At 49.9% G+C, this 21,712-nt stretch overlaps 1 protein-coding gene across 2 annotated transcripts; it reads left to right on the forward strand.

The window, feature by feature from the left end:
• The first annotated feature begins 1,209 nt into the window (after window positions 1–1,209).
• Window positions 1,210–20,642, forward strand: NSFL1C (NSFL1 cofactor). Of its 2 annotated transcripts, none has more exons than XM_081011465.1 (9): window positions 1,210–1,368; window positions 6,004–6,101; window positions 9,962–10,036; window positions 12,786–12,951; window positions 13,742–13,861; window positions 15,150–15,259; window positions 15,435–15,572; window positions 18,293–18,457; window positions 18,987–20,642. In XM_081011465.1, exons 1-9 carry the CDS (start codon window positions 1,267–1,269, stop codon window positions 19,147–19,149), a joined length of 1,137 nt encoding a protein of 378 aa, XP_080867591.1. In that variant the 5' UTR covers window positions 1,210–1,266; the 3' UTR covers window positions 19,150–20,642. The 2 variants fall into 2 exon arrangements, with proteins under 2 accessions (XP_080867591.1, XP_080867592.1); XM_081011466.1 differs by having other exon boundaries at window positions 13,769–13,861.
• The last annotated feature ends 1,070 nt before the right edge of the window (window positions 20,643–21,712 follow it).

Below are 21,712 nucleotides of genomic sequence, written 5' to 3' on the forward strand. Positions count from 1 at the left end.
GAGCTTTGTTCTGATTGCATGTAACTGTAAAATAAATATAATACAGTGGTACTTGTCCCCAACTGTCCCCCTTCATTCTAACTGTCCCCCTTCAGTACCTCGGGTTAGGTACTTAATTCGTTCCGGAGGTCCATTCTTAACCTGAAACTGTTCTTAACCTGAAGCACCACTTTAGCTAATGGGGCCTCCTGCTGCCACCGGAGTGCGATTTCTGTTCTCATCCTGAAGCAAAGTTCTTAACCCAAGGTACTGTTTCTGGGTTAGCGGAGTCTGTAACCTGAAGCGTATGTAACCCAAGGTACCACTTTAACAGTTGTTGTTTAGTTGTTTAGTTGTGTCCAACTCTTCATGACCCCCTGGACCACAGCACGTCAGGCACTCCTGTTTTCCACTGCCTCCCGCAGTTTGGTCAAACTCATGCTGGTAGCTTCGAGAACACTGTCCAGCCATCTCGTCCTCTGTCGTCCCCTTCTCCTTGTGCCCTCCATCTTTCCCAACATCAGGGTCTTTTCCAGGGAGTCTTCTCTTCTCATGAGGTGGCCAAAGTCTTGGAGCCTCAGCTTCAGGATCTGTCCTTCCAGTGAGCACTCAGGGCTGATTTCCTTCAGAATGGATAGGTTTGATCTTCTTGCAGTCCATGGGACTCTCAAGAGTCTCCTCCAGCACCAGAATTCAAAAGCATCAATTCTTCGGCAATTAGCCTTCTTTATGGTCCAGCTCTCACTTCCATACATCACTACTGTAACAGTACTCTTTAAAAAACGCACTGCATCTGTTTCTTACAGGGTGGGCGAGCGGCTTTACAACGCTGCCTATTTGTCCATGTAGCCCAGTATTGTCAACTCTGACTGGCAGCAGCTCAACAGGCTCGCGCCTTCTGAGCGCTTCCCGGCTGCTGCTGTTTTGGGGGTGGGATTCAATCGCATGCAGGCAAAACCAGGTTGCGCAACCAGTGTCGATCTGCACCACGAACCCGAAGTTTTGCAAGGAAGAAAGTGACCGGTAAATTCCCTGTAAAGCCTCCTTGCAATGAGCGCCCGTTATCGAAACAGCGAACGTCGCGCCGGCAGGGGGCGCTCTGCGAGCTTAAAAAAAAAATTCATTCGTTCGTTTCCACCCGGAGCGGTTTGAGCGTTGCCACGAGCGAGGCGGAACGAAAGGCTTCCCTCGCCCCGAGGGCGGAAGTGAGGCAGGAAGCCGGAAGCTGAGCTCCGAGGCGGCTGCGGCGGCCGGGCCGGAGCGCTTTGGCGGTTGCACCGGGGCAAGATGGCGGATCGGGAGGAGGCGCTGAGGGAGTTCGTGGCCGTGACCGGGGCCGAGGAGGAGCGAGCGCGCTTCTTCCTGGAGTCGGCGGGCGGGGATCTGCAGGTAACCCTCGGCCGGGGAGGGGGCGCCCCTCGCTTTCCGGGGGGGGGGAGAAGAAGGGGGGAGAAAGAGCAGCAGCAGCAGCAGCGCCTCTCCCCCTTTCTCCTCCTAACACCCGAATGGGCCGCCTGGACTCTCTCCCTTCTCTCCTGTCCTGTCCTCCCCCATTTCCTCTCCCTCTTCCCCTCCCCTCCCTCCTTTTCCCCTCCCCCTCTCTCTTGCCCCCTCTTTTCCTTTCCTCTCTTCCCACACCCCTCCCCCTTTTCCTCTCCTGCCCTCCCTCTCTCCCCCTCCCCACCATCTTCCCCCGCCCCCTTTTCCTCTCCCCTCCCACCTGCCCTCCCTCTTACCCCCTACCCCCTCCTTCCCTCTTTTCCTCCCCTCCCTCCTTTTCCCCATCTCCTCTCTTCTGCCCCTGCCTCCTCTTTTCCTCTCCTCTCTCTCCTGCACAAGACCCCTACCCCATTTCCTCTCCCTCTCTCCTGCCCTCCCTCTCTCCCCCTCCCCACCATCTTCCCCCGCCCCCTTTTCCTCTCCCCTCCCACCTGCCCTCCCTCTTTCCCCCTACCCCCTCCTTCCCTCTTTTCCTCCCCTCCCTCCTTTTCCCCATCTCCTCTCTTCTGCCCCTGTCGCCTCTTTTCCTCTCCTCTCTCTCCTGCCCCAAACCCCTACCCCATTTCCTCTCCCTCTCTCCTGCCCTCCCTCTCTCCCCCTCCCCACCATCTTCCCCACCCCCTTTTCCTCTCCCCCTCTCTCCTGCCCCACCCCCTTTTCCTCTCCTTCTCACCACTGCCCTCCCCCTTTTCCTCTCTCCCCCTTTCTTTCCTCCTCCCCACCATCTTCCCCCGCCCCCTTTTCCTCTCCCCTCCCACCTGCCCTCCCTCTTTCCCCCTACCCCCTCCTTCCCTCTTTTCCTCCCCTCCCTCCTTTTCCCCATCTCCTCTCTTCTGCCCCTGTCGCCTCTTTTCCTCTCCTCTCTCTCCTGCCCCAAACCCCTACCCCATTTCCTCTCCCTCTCTCCTGCCCTCCCTCTCTCCCCCTCCCCACCATCTTCCCCACCCCCTTTTCCTCTCCCCCTCTCTCCTGCCCCACCCCCTTTTCCTCTCCTTCTCACCACTGCCCTCCCCCTTTTCCTCTCTCCCCCTTTCTTTCCTCCTCCCCACCATCTTCCCCCAGCCCCTTTTCCTCTCCCCCTCCCACCTGCCCTCCCTCTTTTACCCTGCCCCCTCCTTCTCACCACTGCCCTCCCCCTTTTCCTCTCTCCTGCCCTCCCTCTCTCTCCCTCCCCACCATCTTCCCCGCCCCCTCTCTCCTGCCCCCCCCCTCCCCATTTCCTCTCCCCCTCACCACTGCCCTCCCCTTTTCCTCTCTCCTGCCCTCCCTGTCTTCCCCTCACCACCACCTTCCCTCTCCCCCTTCTCCCTCTTTTCTCCCCCCTTCTCCCTCCACCACTTGCCCCATCTCCCTCCACACACAGCTGGACTGCCCTGGACAATGCTCCCCTCCCCCTGTAGCCCCCCTCCTGTGGTCCCCTCCCCACATTCCTTGGTCTCTAGTACCGCCTTTCTTTCCTCCCTCTCTCCCTCCACCCTGCAGAACTCAGGAACTCACCTCTGCAGGAGGCAGACAGCAGTGTCCGCCAGCCTGGATGGCTTGGGAAAGAGGACTGGAGGAGTCACTGGAAAGTGTGGGAGAGTTGCTCTTGTGATAAGAGTTCTGCTTGCAGGTTTTGCAAAAAAGGGGGGGGCATCTGTTTGGTCTCTGTGAGAACAGGATGCTGGGCCAGATGGGCCATTGGGACTGATCCAGCAGGCTCTTCTTCTGTTCTTGGTTTGTTAAGAGTACTGCTGAGAGCCGATAGGAGACACCCATTCCTATCACAGAGCTACGATTCCCAGAGTGATTTAACAATCCTTCCTTCTTAACTGGGATGCTGGATTAGATGGGCTCTGGGATCAGATGGTCTGATCCAGTAGGCTCTTTCTTTCTCCTTCACCCTCCTCTTCATGACACATCTTTCTTCTTCGCCCATACAAAACACTATTCTCCCATAAAATATCTTCCTTCTTGTAGCAGAGTCGTTCCCTCCTGCATAGTCAAGGGTCAAGACTTTTGAGTGTGTAAAATATTACCTTATTCTTTTGGCTTAGCTTCACCTTTGCTAACCTAGTGCCCTCCATATGTTTTGGGCTATGATTGCCGTCAGCGTGCAGGCTTCTGTGGCTGATGGGAGTTGTAGTACAGTTGTAGTTCAGAACTTCTAGATGGCACTAGATTGTTGAAGGCTGGCTTAGCTCTTGCCAATGGGCTCCATTCTGATAAAGAACCACCGTTTTTTGACTTGCTTTGCAGTAGGATGGAGAGAAGACCTCATTACTGCCCATTTGTAGCCTGTCATCATTGCTCTTTCTTCGCTTTTTTAGAATGCTGGCTGGAAGTTGCAAGTAAATTTCTATCCCTCTTTAAAAAAAAGTTCATCTTCCAGAATCCAGGTACCTTAACCAGTAGCTCCCAAATAGTGAATCAGGAGGACACAAGGAAAAAATATTACATCAATGGAAGAAAGAAAAGGTATTAGTGGAAAAGCTCTTCCTTTAACTGCTGATTTTTAATAAAAAAATTCCTTCCTGTAGCACCTTAAAGACCAACTAAGTTAGTTCTTGGTATAAGCTTTCGTGTGCATGCACACTTCTTCAGATACACAGAAGAAGTGTGTATCTGAAGAAGTGTGCATGCACACGAAAGCTTATACCAAGAACTAACTTAGTTGGTCTTTAAGGTGCTACAGGAAGGAATTTTTTTATTTCGACTATGGCAGACCAACACGGCTACCCATCTGTTGCTGATTTTTAGTTTTCCTACTAAATAGTCAAGTAATCTGGTGTTAGCCACAGCTGGAGATGTGATACTTTGATCAGCTCAACACCAATTGCAGCTAGGCAACTTGTGCTTCAGGTAGAACTGGTTTCGCACCTACAGCACTTTGGCTTCCAAGAAGATCCAGACTGTTCCAATTATGAAGGTGCCGCAGGCTGAGAAAGTCACAGGCTAACTGCCGGCATACTGTTTCAAGCACCCATTCTGGAGCTTCCATATATTTTAGCAAGATTATAAATTTGACATTTATAGCGCAGAACAGTCTTGCTTATGAGCCCATAAACTTTAGTTTGCCCATCGGCATCTGTGTTCCACTACACTGTTTGAACCCTGGGATTGGCAAGGTATTTGCCCAGAAGGAATGGCCTCTGGTGAACAGGCACCTGGTGTTTTTCAGCAAAAGTGTAATAATTTGGCACTTAATGGAGAACAGTTCCAAGTGTCTCTCTGAGAGGAGCTCTCTTTCCAATGCTTTAGGGCTACTTGACATGTTACAGCAGGTAAATAACAATTTCCCTTGCATGAACATGTTGCCAGGTAGGAATTCTGTATGGTGGTGCCATGTTCCCATATTGCATGGTGTCTTGGAATACAACATTACCGTATTTTTCGCTCTATAAGTCACACTTTCCCCCTCCTAAAAAGTAAGGGGAAATGTGTGTGCGTCTTATGGAGCGAATGCAGGCGGGAGGCTCTGCTCAGTGCTCCCTTTAAAGAGCCACACACACGCTCCACGCGCTCTTTAAAGGGAGCGCGGCTCTTGGGGGAGCCTTCTGCCTTAGCCGCGCGCAGCCTCTTCCAGGCAGGGGGAGCCTTCATCCCCCTGCCTGGGAGAGGCTGTGCGTGACTATCCCATATGCCAGGACAGCAAGAGGCTATCCCAGAGGCCAGATCTCTCTTGCTGTTCTGGCTTCTGGGATTCAGAATATATTTTTTCTTGTTTTCCTCCTCCAAAAACGAGGTGCGTCTTATAGAGCAAAAAATACAGTATATTTTTATCAGATTCAATACTTGCTGGCTGGGGCTGATGGGAATTGCAGTCCAAACCAAAGCAGCAGCGAGAAGGTTGGAGAGCACCACAAACTTACCCAGGCCAAGGGAGTTTTCTTTTTTTTAAAAAAATAATATTTATTATTTTTCCAAAAACTTAAACACTAAAAAGACAATACAATACAACACATCAAATTAACAAAACAAAACAAAAACAATAAAATAAGTCAAACAATTTCATTATCCCATCTTTCATTCACTTATTTCCACGACCTCCTCACACCTCCCTATTTGTATTCCACTTCTGTTAATTATTTCAGCAATTCCTTTCCATCTTCCTCTGTTTTCTATCCTATAATTATCTTAACTCATTCTAACCTTTTTTTCCCTTTAATGCTCTATTAACCTACCTGTACTTAATTCCTTATAACGTTTCTACTAAAGCCATATAACTTCATTCCAACATTTTTCTAACATTCATTAATTTTACAGTATTTCTGTAGATGGTCTTTAAATTTTTTCCAATCTTCTTCCACCGACTCTTCTCCCTGGTCTCGGATTCTGCCAGTCATTTCCTCCAGTTCCACATAGTCCATCAACTTCATCTGCCATTCTCAGGCCAAGGGAGTTTTCTGTACTTCCCCACCTACCTGGCATGGTATATGGTACAGAAGTCGTCACAAGGTTATTGACAGTTGTCTTCTCTCCCTCTTGGGTGGCACTAAACAATGGAGCTCGCTCTCAGAAACAGCTGTGTGTCCCTCCTTTCAGATTGCCCTGGCCAGTTTCTATGAAGATGGAGGTGACGAAGACATCATCACGCTCCCACAGCCAGCTCCCAGCTCTGTTACCCGAGGCACTGCACCCAGGTGAGGTCAAACGGGCTCATCTTTGAGCATGTCTATATTGCGAGCTGGTGTGCAACTGCCAGAACTTCCTTCCCGCACAGGAACCCTGGGAAGTGTAACTTGCTGGGGAGGCCATGAGAACACCCTGCTAGGGATCTCTAGCGTTCATGGAACTGCAGTTCCCACCTGCACTGTACTCTGGGTCTGTTGGGCGATGGGGGTAAGCCCACAATGTGTAATCTAGGCATGCCTCTCAAGTCCTTTTTATTCTTTGGGAGGTTTCAGCACGGCAAAAAGGGTTGTAAAAACAGTTCCCTTTTGTGTTGGAGCCGAGGAAGAAGAAGCAGCGCTCTCTCCTTGTGTGCATGTGTTTTGTGGAATATTTTCTACTTTCCCACTATGGCTGCAGCCTTCCCCAACCTGGTGCCCACCAGATACTGAGGCTGCTATATTTGATGTGCTGCAGCTTAGTGGAGCACATATTCTGACATGCAGAAGGACCCAGATTTAGTCCTAAGCATCCCCAGTTAACAGGATCTAATCTGCTGAGTCTGGGAAAAGCCTGTGCTCAGTGGGCCAACACTTTTCTCTTGGGGATGACTAATCATGACCTGCTTAGGAGGGATTGCATTGTGGGGATTAAAAAAAAAAAATGTTACCGCCACATAATTTGGTTGGCTGCTGTTACAATTTGCATCCTCATCGTGTCAACTATTGTGTGTGAAACTGGGCGGAGGGAGGAATGGGATCGGGGAAACCGATTTTCCAGTGCTTCTCACAAAAAGATCTGGCGTGGACTCAGGTGCAGAAAGCAGACCAAACAGCAACATTTTGGGCTATCGGCCTGACCTGCTTTCACATTTCTGCTTAGTCATGCAGTCACTGAGAGAGAGAGAGTTTGAGCATGCTCAGTTGTCCCCCTCTCTAGCCTAGGTGTATTGTGAATTTCACATTCTTGAGGAAAGAAAGAACGAGGTAAAGGATTGCATTAGTATCCACCATGAGCCTTTGGAGCATATCAGGCCATCTGCTAGAGTTGGGTGATACCTGGTTTTCAACTTCTTGATATATCGCCGGCTACACATCACGATATGCTGATATAGCACAAAGTCTGAAATAAGAATGGAGCCACGTAGAGGCATTGGCTGGCTTCACAGTTTTTCCCTCGTGATTTTTGCATAGCACACACACACACATCGTGATTCGCAATATATTACCAGTTCAGAAATTGTGAAACCATTATCATGATATGGACTTGAAACCGGTTTTGAGTGCTACATCGCCCGGCACTAATACACGTCATGATTTGCAATATATTGCCAGATTAAAAAACTATGAAACCGTTATCACAATATGGTCTTCACACTGGTTCCAGGCGCTATATTGATATATCACCCAGCCCTACTATCTGCCTGCAGATTTTGGACTGTCTTCGGACGTTTTGACTTTCAGGAGTGCATAGAATGCCTTGAAAGTGCGGTGCGAATTGGGGTGGTGGGGTTCAGGCTCCCCAACTACAAACTCAGGAAAATGATGCTTGCTAGAAGATGATGGTCCCTTGCATGCTGAGCAAAATTGTGGCTCCTCCTCTGTCCACCTAAAACCAGTTCCCAACCCTCTGCCGCACTATACTGTGACCAAGGAGCACAGTCTGAGGAGGCCAGGGCGCCACAGGGCCCTATGCATGGAAATGTGGACCCCCAGGGTGCCACCAGCCTCCATAAAGCTGCCAGTTGTGTCCTGCTACTTGGAGCCACCCTCTGGAGTGCCATGCAAGGCGGCTCCATTTTGCCTGGGTGCAAGGAGGGAGGGAGGGAGAAGAGAAAGAAGCGAAGACGCTGCCTGGCAGGCAGGATGCCCTACTGGCGTCTCTGGCTCTCATGGCAGTTGTGCTGTGGAGGGAGAGAGTGGGCTGCCTGGTTGGGCGCTTAGAATCATAGAGTTGGAAGGGACCCAACGGTCATCTAGTCCAACCCCGTGCACTTGGAAGTGTGCGATGCTTGCTGCGGCCTGGGGGCGAGTGCGATACGTTGCCTGCCCCCAAATTCTGAAATCGCTCCTGCGATTTGAACTTTAAACCACTTTCGTGCAATGTACCCCCTTCACTCCCCCCAGAAATGCAAAGTGCCCCTAAGGGTACTTGGGCTTGTTAGGGTTTTTATCCACCCATGCTGCTCAGCAAGTAGCAGTAGGTTGTTTATATCATGTGAGTGTCTGAGAGCGTGAGATAGGGAGTCTGAGTACTGTTCGAGAGATTAGTGTCACTTCTGTGTGTGATGCTGTTCTGTACTGCTGTTGAGAGAACACAGACATGCTGATGGATTCTTTGTATATAGACTGTAAATAAAGTACCGTATTTTTCGCTCCATAGGGCGCACTGGACCATAGGGCGCACCCAGTTTTTAGGGGGGGAAATCAAGAAAAATAATCTTATTTCCCCCCCCCCCAGCCCCAAAGAGCAGCGTACAGGATGCGCGCAACCTCTCCTTGCCGGAGGGGTTGTGCGCGGCTATGTCACAAGCCAAGGCAGCCAGCAGGATCCATCCCGCTGGCTGCTTTGGCTTCCTCTTTAGCCCCACGCAACCTCTCCCTCCCGAGAGAAGCTGCGTGGGGCCAAAGAAGCCATAGCCACGTGCAGCCTCTCCCTGCCGGAGGGGCTGTGCGCGGCTATCCCTGAAGCCTGGAGAGCGAGAGGGGTCGGTGCGCACCGACAGCTCTCGCTCTCCAGCCTTCAGCGAAAGCAACGCAAAGCCTTTGGAGCACGGAGGGAGTGCTCCCTCTGCGCTTCGGAGGCTTAGCGTTGCTATCGCTGAAGCCAAGGAGCCTGCATTCGCTCCATAGGACGCACACACATTTCCCCTCAATTTTTGGAGGGGAAAAAGTTTGTCCTATAGAGCGAAAAATACGGTAGTTTAGAGCTACTGATTGTCTCTTTCTTCTGCTATGAGATGCTTATTGCCGGTCTCTCTGGACTGAGGAAGATTTACAGCCAGAGAGGGACCACCGGAGAGACACCCCGGTGTCTTGGGAAGGTGGTGGCCTTCCCTGGCATTTTTCCAACAGGGATAAGAGCAAAACCTGCCCTCATGTCGATGAGGTGGTGGGATGGGCTGTCCTTTACGGGCAGGAATCCATCAGGTCTGTCAGAGCTCACAAAAACGTGCTGTACTCCTTTGGTGCGGGGCATCAGTCCTTGCAAGATGGAAGATCATCCCTTATACCACACTGTCCTTAACAACGTTTGGCATTTTAGTAATCAGTTGTCATAAACATGGAGATGCAAAGGCCTGGGAGGAAACACCCGGAAAAAATGGGGGAGGGGTGCCAGGGAAAATGGGAGGGATCCTAGTTTTTTCAGATTTTTGTACTAACTGGACTAGGGTCAGCAACCTTTTTCAGCCGTGAGCCGGTCCACCGTCCCTCAGACCATGTGGTGGGCTGGATTATATTTTTTGGGGGGGAAATGATTGAATTCCTATGCCCCACAAATAACCCAGAGATGCATTTTAAATAAAAGCACACATTCTACTCATGTAAAAACACCACGCAGGCCCCACAAATAACCCAGAGATGTATTTTAAATAAAAGGACACATTCTACTCATGTAAAAACACACTGATTCCTGGACCATCCGTGGGCCAGATTGAGAAGGTGATTGGGCCACATCCGGCCCACGGGCCTTAGGTTGCCTACCCCTGAACTAGACCATCACATCTCTAGCAAGCTGCTCTGTATTAAAAAAACGTAACCTTTGGGCACCTGGTTGGCCTTCCACTTCTTGTCGTTCTGTGCTTGGCGTTAATGCTCAGTGCTGTTGGTGCTGCAGTTGCATCAGAGGGACGTGGGGCACACTCATATTGTGTCTCCTTTTGTCTCACCAGTGACCACAGGGTGACGTCATTCCGAGACCTTGTTCATGCTCAGGAGGAGGAGGAAGAGGAGGAGGAAGGACAAAGGTTTGTTTGAATTCCTGACTCCCCCCCTGATTTATCGGGAAGGGAGGAGTTGGGGTGGAAAAAGTCCCTCTGGAAATGGGTTTTTGCAGGCCCAGGCTGCTATGGAAATGTCTGCATTGGGCAGGGGCCTCTCTGTTGAGGCAGCTGTTGGGAGTCCTGCTCTTGGAGGGCATGACCTCCCCTGCCATTGTTTGAAGCACTTTCATTCCAGAATCTTGCATAGTAAGTGGTTGCGGCTCTTTCTTCCTAGGGAGAGGAGCAGGCGAGTGTATTGTTACCATGACATGAACATGTTTGCTCTGTGCCAATAGATAAATAGAAACTCTCCACCAAGCAAGGCTTAGTCTGTGGCTTGTATGGATTGCACACCTTTCTTTCTTTCTTTCTTTCTTTCTTTCTTTCTTTCTTTCTTTCTTTCTTTTTGAATAGCTTGTTCTTCTACTATTTGTGCAATTTATCCTGGTATTGCTAGTTATAAGGAAGAGCGGAGACAGCTTTGCGGGGCATGCAGCCTCTGGGGTTCTTGATCAGCTCCCCTTCTTTGACTTCTCATTGTGCATTGACCACACAATTTCAAGTATATCTTATTTATTTATGTCATGAAATTCATACGCTGCTTGATTGTGCAAAACAACAACATTAAAGCAGTTTACAAAAAACTATAAGGCAAAATTATCAGGAAGGAAAAATAACAACAATAAGGCTTTCGGAAAATTAAAACAACAGTAGACTTAAATGCAGATTAAAACTTGCATCAACTATCTTGGTAACGTGAGGTCTAGGAGCTTGACCTTGAAAAGAAAAGAGAGCTCACATTCCCAGGAAGTTAAATTGAGTGATAAGTTATGTGACTTTTCTGCAGTCACAGCACATTCTCAGCCATGGACTTATCTGAGAATCCCTGTGATGTGTATGTTAGGAAATGTACAGCTCCCACAGTAAAGCAATGAAAGGGAGGCACAGTCCAGGGCGTTACAAGAGCGCTCACAGATCAGACACACTGAGTTATTTAAACTACTGTGCTACACATCATAGGCAGAGTCAGTAAGGGAAATGTGGGCGTTGGGGCACATAAAGCCAATTCATAATTTTCAGGATTGTCTTGTAGCAGAATGAATGAATGAAGAAAGCATTTACAGAAAGTTTAGAGCAGGGTTTCCCAGGGTCTCCAGCTGTTTTTGGACTACAATTCCCATCATCCTTGACCTCTGGTCCTGCTAGCTAGGGATGATGGGAGTTGTAGTCCAAAAACAGCTGGAGACCCAAGTCTGGGAGTGTTCAAAGCTCTTGACATACCTAGTCCTAGAAGGTTGGGGTGTGTGAAGCTGAGAGAGTTCCCTTGCCGAAGTGGAAATCCTTGTAATGACAGGATGTGCAAACTGGAAACCACCCAAAGCTCCTAAATTGTCTCATGCCAAGGCTGCCTTTCTGTTTGTGGCCGATGATTTATATAATCAAGAGGAGGCTCCTGGTAAATCTGAAGGGTCACACGGGCAGATTGGGTAAAACGGTGTTGGCCAACCTATTGGGCAGGTGTGCCTGAAGTCCAATCCACAAGTCCTGTGCAAGCTGGCATTATGTTATACCTGCAGCCTGTTCTCCCTCCACTTTTGGAGGCCACGGGCTTCTGAATGCCAGTTGCTAAGAATCGCAGGTGGGGAGAGTTGCTTTTGCACTGGGGTCCTGCTTCTGGCCAGCTCCCTGTTGGGGCATCTGGTTGGCTACCATAGGAACAGGATGTGGCACTTAGCTGCAGGGTTCTTTGCCTTGCCTCTGTTGTCTGCTCAGCCTGGCCAGCAGAACAGTGAAGAAAGGCCGTCTGGAGCAGAGACCTGACTCAGGGATGGGGAACCTGCAGCCTTCCAAAAGTTGTTAAGACTCCCAACTGCCAGCAGAATGGCCCAGTGGTCAGGGTTGAGAGGAGTTGCAGTCCAGCATCCCATGGGCCGCAAATTCCCCCTCCTCGGCCTCACATCTGTGCTATCCAGTCAGGTCCTCCTGCTAGTGTTCAGCTGATCCGCAAACATTACTGCCCGTGCCACTCTGGCCCCAATGCTGCAAGTCAGCCGGAGAGTAAAAATTGCAAATGTGTATTTTTTTACTTCCTTCTTACAACCTGTTTCTTAGACTTGGGGTGAGTGTGTGTGTGCGCGCGCTTAACCCAGTTTGAGAACAGGACTTGCTTTGGCTACAGTAGAGAGTTGAAATTATTATTATTGTTAAAATTAAAATTTCCATACCGCCCTTTATCCAAAGATCACAGAGTGATTTACAATATAAAAACACAAAAATACATACTATAATAGCAAACAAAAGCAATAATACAGTGGTACCTCTGGTTGCGAACGGGATCCATTCCAGAGGCCCGTTCACAACCTGAAAACGCAACCCGCTTCTGCGCATGCGTGTGACATCATTTTGCGCATCTGCACATGCGCGAGTGGCGAAACCCGGAATGGGTTACTTCCGGGTCGCCACGGGATGCAACCTGAAAACGCTTAACCTGAAGGAAATGTAACATGAGGTATGGCTGTACTTCCCTACACACACACACACACACACAATTTAAAGGGTCAAAGATTGTTTTAATTAGCCAAAGGCCTGGGATAAAAGGAATGTTTTTGCCTGGCATCAAAAGATATGTAACAAAATTAGCACATATGTTTGAGCACATATGTGCATACATGCCCCAGCCTTCAATGGGTCTTGAATGGAGAGGTGTAATCTTGGGGGCCTGTTGTCTCTTCAGATTTTACGCTGGGGGCTCTGAGCGAAGCGGGCAGCAGATTGTTGGTCCTCCGAGGAAGAAGAGCCCCAATGAGCTGGTTGAGGACTTGTTCCGAGGGGCCAAAGAGCATGGAGCTGTGGCTGTCGACAGAGCAGCCAAGAGCCCGGGGGAAGGCAGCAGGCCAAAAGTGAGCACACCCAGGGGGGATTCTGTTGAGATGAAATATTCAGAAGGGGTCGTGTAAAGCAAGGCTGTGGTTGGCGCAGAAGTGAGACAGGTGGGAGGGACTTGAATGAGGCCAGAAAGCAGCATGGATGAAGGCATGGGAAAGCGAGGAGCAGTAAGGACCGATAGTCAGGGAGGTGGAGCATAAAGCAGGGAGGAGTGTTGGAGGAGAAGTGGAAAAAAGTGAGGGCTGGAAGCTTCAAGTAGATGAAGAGAGCAAGAAGGGGCCAGTGTGGACTCTCGGGGAAGGGAGATAAAGCAATCTCCAGGGCTTGAGAAAGATGGACTTAGCTAAGACATTCTCATCGCACTGAAAGTAGCTGTCAGCAGCATCTTCCCTCTTAAAGGCAGCTGCAGCCAGTCTCCTGTAGCCCATTCCCTGTGGATGTTGTTCATGCAGAACTGCCTCCCTCCCCAAAAAAACTCACCCTAAAAGGAGGGCTGGCAAAATCCCACTCCACACTCACATGCCTAAATGCTTGATTTAGACGCTTGCTGATCTGAAAGCTGCTCCTTTCCCTTCGCAAAACCGTTGTTTAGTGGGGAAGTGATAATGGCGCATTGGGTTTAATTAAAGGACGATGGATTAAGTTAGATACTGACATGGGTTGTGTGTGTATCAGCCCTCCAACTATCTGGCCTGCCCATCCTTGGAATTTTTAGCGGAGGGGAAGCGAGAAGTATTTGCCAGGGCCACCGAACGGAGGTTGAGATCGGAGGTGACCCATCTGCCTTTTTCCTGCTTTTTCCAGGCCTCACAGTTCCTTTCTCTCTCGCAGCCCTTTGCAGGTGGCGGGTACCGCCTGGGAGCTGCTCCCGAGGAGGAGTCTGCTTATGTTGCCCCAGAGATGAGGCAGAATGCTGCCCAGGATGTGAGTATTGCTAGGAGTAGGACTAGAGGTAGTGAGATCTGGCCAGATCCCCCTTTCTCCCATCCAGGGTTCAGTTCCTGGCTTGCTTTCTCTGGCACCTCCAGGATAGATATCTCTAGGATCAGAGATCTAGGAAAGGCCTCACTCTGCCCCCGAGTCCATAGAGAGCTGCTGCTGCTGCTCAGCATAGATCAGGCATGTCCAAAGTCCGTTTCGGGGGCCTAATCCGGTCCGCTGGTCGGTTTAATCTGGCCCCTGTGGCAGTTTATTTCCTGGGGTAAAACTCAAAAAAACTTCAACCCTAAAAAAACTCAACTTTGGGGTAAAATCATAAAAAAGCTCAACAACTTCAAACTTCAATCCTAAAAAAAGGTCAATAATTTGGTCGGCCCTCACAGCCCTTCACTTCATCAAATCTGGGCTCTTTGAAAAAAGTTTGGACACCACTAGCATATATGATGCGGAACCAGCTTTTTTTTTTTTTTGCCAACCAGGCTCCTTCTGGGTGCATCAAACTATAATTCCCACCAACCCCAGCCAGCATGGGGCTAATGGGAGTTGTAGTCCAAAACATCTGGCAGGAACCAGATTGGCAGAGCTGAAACAGACCAGTGACCTGTCTAGATATAAGGCAGCTTCATATGTCCAGCCACACATTGCATACAAGGATATATGTTAGTGATTAAGTTTTAATTTATATATTTTTAAACAGTTGCTATATTTGTATTGTCCCTGCTATACCTAACTGCAAATCCAAATGTATCACTATCGTGTTTTATGACTTCCTTGATATTGTATGTGGGCTGGAACTGGTCTGTGACCGAAATAATAAATTCATCATCATATAAAACCCCTGGCACCGGCTGCTTCAGAGGAGAGAGGGTGGATCGGAGCTGCGAGGTTGTGAAAGGTGGGTGTCTGAGACCCTTTCTCTTCACGCTGCTCCGAATAGCTCCATCAAGCTGCTTTCTGCCCCGCAGGGCTCCATGTGTGTTGAGCCCAAGACAGGCGGGGTGAGTTGAAGCCATTTGCACGTGGCCGAGAAAGGGTTCCACATCCATCTCCCTTGCTAGCTCTCTCCTCCAGCAACATTGCAAAGGCACCAGGTTAGAGAAGGCTGGCTTCCAGGGCAGCAGCTCTGGCAGGGCAAGAAGGTTGAGGAGGGTTGCAATTTCTGCAGCCTGGCATGGCAACCTCACTCCCTGGTTTGAACGGGCGCAGATGTGCAGCAGTGGGGCTTCCTGGGAGAGGCACTCTGCAGATGGTGGAAAGACTTTTGATTTTACAGGTGCACGTGGTCCTGAAGCTGTGGAAGAGTGGGTTCAGCCTGGACAGCGGAGAGCTGAGGAGCTACCAAGACCCATCCAACTCCCAGTTCCTGGAATCCATCCGCAGAGGGTAATGGCAGTGCTCTGGGATGTGGGCCAGTGTTTGGTAACTGGCTGCACCAGACATCTAATTCCCTGGGATGCTGTATTCTGCAGGACGCTCCCTCGCTCCATCTTACCACAGAGAAAGGTAAGGCTGGCTGGTCCTTTTTCTTGAGTTGCCTCCCTCTGTTTTCCCTTGTCAGGGAGGTTCCTGTGGAGCTTCGCCGGTTGGCCCGTGGCGGACAAGTCAACTTGGACTTGGAGGACCACCGCGACGAGGATTTCACAAAACCCAGAGGTGCCTTCAGGGCTTTCACCGGGGAAGGACAGAAACTGGGCAGGTGAGGAGTCAGCATTTGAGCATTTCCTTCTTGCCTCTTTTCTCTTTTGCAAAAAGGCCCAGCTGCCTCTAGTCTTCATTGAGAGAAGCACTCAAGTAAAGGTTCAAAAGGAAATTAAAGCACAGTAAGACATTAAAAACTTCCCCATGCAAGGCTGCCTTCAGGTAATGATGATAATAGTAATTATTATGTATAATAAGTGCTGTGGAACCTTGGTTGTCGAACATAATCCGTTCCAGAAGACCGTTCGACTTCCAAAACGTTCAACAACCAAAGGGCTGTCAGCAGTTTCTATGGTGAAAATTGAAAAACACGCTATTCGGCTTCCGAGGTGTGTTCAAAAACGGAAGCAATTACTTCCGGGTTTTCGGCATTCAGGTTCTGAAACGTTCTGCTTCCAAGACGCTCGAAAACCAAGGTTCCACTGTATTAATATTATTAATACACCGCTCATCTGGCTGGGTTTCCCCAGCCACTCTGTGCGGCATCCAGCAGAATAGTAAAAATACAATAATTCATCAAACATTAAAAACTTCCCTAAACAGGGCTGCCTTCAGGTGTCTTCTAAAAGTCAGATAGTTGTTTTATCTCCTTGACATCTGCCCTCTGCCTGGTTCCCTGTAGCTTCATTTCTCACAGTGAGGGAACCGCCAGAAGGCCCTCAGAGCTGGACCTCAGTGTCCGGGCTGAACGATGGGGGTGGAGATGCTCGTTCAGGTATACTGGACCGAGACCATTTAGGGCTTTAAAAGGTCAGCACCAACACTTTGAATTGTGCTCGGAAACCTACTGGGATCCAGTGTAGGTCTTTTAGAACCAGTGTTGTATGGCCCCGGCAGCTGCTCCCAGTCACCCGTCGTGTACATAAGTCCTCCTTCCTTCTCCTGCAGCAGTTCTGCTGCCCTTGCTTTAATAGTAAAATCTCAAATTCTATAAATATTCAAATAAGGCCAAACTGCCTAGTTTCTCTCTGCTTGTCCAGTCTACTTGTAATATGATCTGGAATGTTGAATTTAGTCGTGAACGGCCTAAGCGCTGCCTCGCAAGCTGGGCATCAGCTGTGAAGATCTGTGCCAGAAATACACCAGGTCAGGCAGGGAGTGAGATGATCCCATTTCAGATTCTTGTTGCTCCGTCTTCTTGGCAGAAATTGCTTCCTCATCCCTCTTTGCTGGTTAGTCTGCTGCATGCTGCTGTTAACCAGGCCAGCAACTTCTGATCCTGAAAATTGCATGGGTGAATGTTGCAGTTAGCAAATTTATATGCGGGACCAGGTGCCTAATGCGCATTTCTTTTACTTTGGAATTTTGCCCACCTGTCCTCAAGGCAGCGTTTGAAATACTTCGCTGATTAAGGTTGCCGTGCAGTCCAAATTTAACATGGAGTAAAGCCCCGCCGAAACAAGTTGGCTGACTTCCAAGTAAATGCATTTTGGCACTTCTCCCACAGCAAACTGCAATTGTTTCCAGCTTTCAGTGGCTAACTGCACTTTTCAGTGGTTAGAATGTTTGCGGACATTGTTAACATAGTTATAGCTTAGCTTCCTGGGGTGGGAGGTGTTGCGGCTGCGACTTGCCCTTGGAGTGCAGGATTTATTCTCCAGAGTAGAATTAGGCGGAGAGTTTGCAAGCCGTCCAGACAGGCCAGTTATTTGAACCTTCATCTTCTGTGTGCAAACCCCAACAATTCTGCCTTCAAACAGCCCAGTTGTCTTCTTGGCTTGTTCTTCCCCCACAGCCCTTCTTGTTGTTTGGTTTGGTTTTTAATTAAATTTCTATATCGCCATTCATCCGATGATCACATTTTCTTAAACTGTGGATAGAATAGTATGGCTGCTGATGTTGAAGGACACAATTCCCCCCCCCCCTTTTTTAATTGTTTTTATTAAAAGATTTTCTTGGGTAGCAAAAGTACATACATTGTCTCTATTTTCAGATCATTTTTCCAAGTCCTTTATACAGATCAGTTATATTTGATGTGAGACATTAATGTTGTATATGGTATAAGGTTTAAGGGGAAAGAGGTGGGGAGATGGGGGGGGGCTGAGGGGAGTAGTAAACTTTCATTCTTTTCCATAGTGTATGTGCAAGGTGTTTGTGTCAGCGTCCTGTGGGTAGGTTTGATAGACACAGTTTCTTTTTAAATTCATCCTATATCCTCTGTTTCATTACAAAGATTCTTGCACGAAGGAAAGGAAGAGCTGGGCCAGATTTTGGTCCAGTCCGGTGGCTCTCTTAGAGTACAGTAGTACCTCTGGTTGCGAACGGGATCCGTTCTGGAGGCCCGTTCGCAACATGAAACGAACTCAACCCACAGTGGCATATCTGCGCACACACGGGTTGTGATTTGCCGCTTCTGCGCATGCACGTGACATCATTTTGCGCTTCTATGTCAGTGGCGAAACCCAGAAGTAACCCTTTCCGGTACTTCCGGGTCACCGCAGGACGTAACCTGAAAGAACATAACATGAAGCGGACATAACATGAGGTATGGCTGTAGTTTCACCTGGTTCATAAATGGTTTTGACCAGTCTCGTTTTGCTTGGGTCTCCAAACCCAAATTTCAAAGGCTGATAAGTCTTCTGAAGCTGCTCCTTTATGTCCATCGAGTAACTGTGTACAGTCGCCAGGTTTATCGTCGGAGGGGGGGTCTGCATCAGTCTTGCCCAAACCTGCCACCTGCTCCACAGTGCAAACCTTTCCTCCCTCCTCCTTCCTCAGCACTGCCCCCCAGGTGATGGGCGCAGGCTCCCCATCGCAGCAAGCGGAAAACGAAGCCAAAGCCAGCTCCTCCATCACCATTGACGAGTCAGAGCCCACTACCAGCATCCAGATCCGGCTGGCGGATGGAGGGCGGCTGGTCCAGAAATTCAACCACAGTCACAGGTACCGGGGCAGAGCTTGCTGCCAAAGGGAGTTACAATTATGGGAACTTGGCTGGCGTTAGTGGGTGGGTGGGAAGCCGGAAGAGGTCCAGCGCTGTGATGGCTTGTGAATGCTCTTCGCAAGAAATGCCTCTGCTCACTCAGAGATACATATATACAGTCTTTATTTTACATATGTACAGGCAGCACATCATGCATCTGAATCCTCCGGCTCAGATTCTGGGAGTGGCTTACGCCGGCTCCTTCTCCAACAGAAAAGGCGGGGAAGTTTCACGTGATGCCTCTCCTCCCCCCCTCCTCTTTAACCCTCTCCTTTCCCTGGCAGACAGAACAGGCCTTGCCTCACTGTCTGTGCCAGAACTTCCTGAGCGGTGCTGAGGCTCTGGTTCAACATCTGAGAGCCGTCCCGCCTCCTGGCTTTCTCCTCTTTCCTCAATCGTCACTTCCTGCCCCCCTCCCTCTGCCTGTTCCTGCTCCTCCCCTGCATTCTATGGCAATACCATGAGAAACGCATCTCGGTTTTTTTGCAGGATCCGCGATGTCCGACTCTTCATAGCGGACGCCAGGCCTGCCATGGCCGCCACGAGCTTTGTCCTCATGACCACTTTCCCCAACAAAGAGCTGACAGATGAGGACCAGACCCTGAAGGAAGCCAACCTACTGAATGCCGTCATCGTCCAGAGGTTAATATAAGGGAACCTGCCCGATGGCTGCCTGCCCAGGCCCTATAGCCTCCTACGGGGCAACTCTCCGGGCGGGAAGGGCAGCCTCACGGCCGCCTCGTAGTACTGGGTTCGAAGCTCTTGCGTTGGACTCTTTAGTTGCGTTTCCCACTGTTTTGTTTTCTTTGTGCTGATCCATGGACTTTAAAAATAATAAGAATAATAATAATTAAAACCAAACACAGACTTTTTCAAAGGAGCAGCAGCTACCTGTTGTGCCTGCCACACACTCCCCCCTGGATCACTTATGGGGCAGAAAGGAGAGGTAAGGTTCAAAGGGGGGGGTGCATGGCTTCCTCCCTTCATTCCAGCTCCAGGGGTGGTAGCAGCTACAGGATCCGTTGGTGTATTAAATAAAGTGGACCCCCAAACCGGGGGGCTCTCTTCTGTGTTGCCAACCAAGTCTGTAGGGTATTTCTGTCTTGCAGATGGGTAAAAGCTGTGGGCATTAGGAGGAATCCAGACCTTCCCTCCTCAAATAATCTAGCGTCCCATCTGTAGCACAATCTTGCCATCTGCTCTCCTGTCCCTCCAGGCTCTCTCATAGCACCGCAAAGAGCAGAGAGGTCCCTCCAAAGTGTCTTTCCGCCCATATCCTGAAAACGAGCCACTCTTAAGTGAGGGGTCTCCGAGTGCAAAGCCTGGGATGGGTGGCCCTTGGGTTTCCCCCCCTCTTTCCGGCGTGCTAAATAAAAGGAAGGGCTTGTAAAAAAGAGGAGACCCACATTTTGATCAGGATTTGAAGCCTCTTAGGTAGGGGAACGGTTTGGCTTGGAGTGTGTGACTTCGTACTTCCTGAAGATCAGCACGGCTGCAATCTGTCACTCATCTCAGTTTTGGATCCAGGGGTGTCCTCCCCACCTTCTTCTGTTTTTTTAAGAAAATAATTCGTCAGCTGCCTCCCACTGTTCCTCATTCTGTCTCATCTGCCTTTGTTCTTTCTCAGGTCTTTCTTAGGAAGGTCTCTCCCTTGATAACACAGCAGTCTTTGCCTTTCTGGGTCCCTCCAGCTGATCCAAAACATCTGGTTGGCCCCAGGTAGGCAAAGGCTGTGACGCCGAGTGCCCCAGGAAACTCACTAAATTTCTCCTCAATGGAAAGGGGCGCGTGCAGGAAAGTTTGGCAAAGGACGAATACCCCATGCCTGCAAGCCTGCTCTCAGCTCTGCTCCTCAGTTGCAGGGTGTGCTTGAGCTCACATCCGCTGCGTGGTCCCTCCTCTGTCAGGTGACGGAGAGCAGCCTCTCCACGGGAGCAGGGCTTGAGAAAAAGGAAGGCTTGGATCCAGGCCGGTCTGTCCTGCCAGCCACTTGGGTATCGGTTATCCTGCACCAGAAAGTTCAGACATGGGCATTCCCCACCAGCCACCCCTCATGGCTAAATGAATCCACACCGGATGTTGACAGTGAATTCTGTAAATTATTGTGACAAGTGTGTGAGCATTAAAAATCCAAACTGAACCCGGGACGACGTTTGCTCCTTTCTGTCGCAGTGTGGAAGAGCCTCCGGTTTTGCAGGCAGCGTCTGTGAGGATGGGGGTTAGCGCAGGGGGCAGGGAGCTCAGCTTGGTTAGCAATGTGTAGCCCAGGGGTCGGCAAAGCATGCCTGGGTCAGTTCACTGCCACGGAGCTCCCTCCATGGGCCAGATGCATGAGTGCGCACGCCTGTGATTTCCAACATCTGTGTCTGCGCAGACGCGATTTCCGGCGCTGCGGAAACAAGTCTCCCTGCCGCACTGCGCCGGTTTAGCGCAGCATGGGCAGCTCAGTTTGGGGGCAGCTCGTGGGCCAGTAAAATGACCCCCATGGGCCTTAGGTTGCCGACCCCTGGTCTAGCCCCTGCCCGCCACAATTGGAGCTGTGCTACTCGGCTGCGGTTGTGGGATCGCAGTCCCTCTAGGTGGAATGGGTTGCAGTCCTTGCAAGGGAGTCGTTATAAGAGGCAGGAACATTCAAAAACCCCATTTCTGCTTCCAGAGTGGTAGGACGCCGCTCTGCCACTGCTGCAGTGGTGGTCCAGGCCTGAGTTATAGCAGGCACAATAATCTTACAGGACGGGATTCCTGCACAGGCAAATGTCCCCATTCACTTCATGGGGGGGGGGGGGAGCTGCCTCCAGTGGAGGAAGGAACAGGGAAGGGCTCTTGCAACTGCCCTGGGTACAGGGCAGGGCAGTTTGGCAGTGGACGTTTCGTACGTATGGGGGCTGACTTCCGGAGCTGACTTCAGAAAAGAGTCGTCTGTTGGCTGGTTCTCTAGCTCAGCAAAGTGCTTGGCAGCCCTTGGTTGTCGCACTGGTTATTTTTATTATTTGTTAAATTTATATACCGTCCTTCATCCAAAGATCTCGAGGTGGTTCACAAGATGAAAGTGCAGGATAAAAGCACAAAATAAATAGCTCAAAACAAAACAACGACCCCAGCCCACTCGCAAACACATTTAAAAGGCCGTGGAATATTAATCAGCCCAAGGCCTGGTTGAAGAGAAACGTTTTTGCCTGGTGCATAAAGATGTATAATGAAGGCACCAGGCAAGT

Source organism: Podarcis pityusensis (assembly GCF_964106645.2).
Source record: "Podarcis pityusensis genome assembly, chromosome: 6".
NCBI classification, from domain to species: Eukaryota; Metazoa; Chordata; class Lepidosauria; order Squamata; family Lacertidae; genus Podarcis; species Podarcis pityusensis.

What these genes read in the sequence shown, in the direction of transcription:
- NSFL1C (XM_081011465.1), top strand. Translation starts at nt 1,267, where the DNA reads ATGGCGGATCGGGAGGAGGCGCTGAGGGAGTTCGTGGCCGTGACCGGG. An exon ending in GGCAGAATGCTGCCCAGGAT is followed by an intron (nt 13,862 to 15,149) that starts GTGAGTATTGCT and finishes TTGATTTTACAG; the next exon opens with GTGCACGTGGTCCTGAAGCT. An exon ending in CTGGAATCCATCCGCAGAGG is followed by an intron (nt 15,260 to 15,434) that starts GTAATGGCAGTG and finishes TTCCCTTGTCAG; the next exon opens with GGAGGTTCCTGTGGAGCTTC.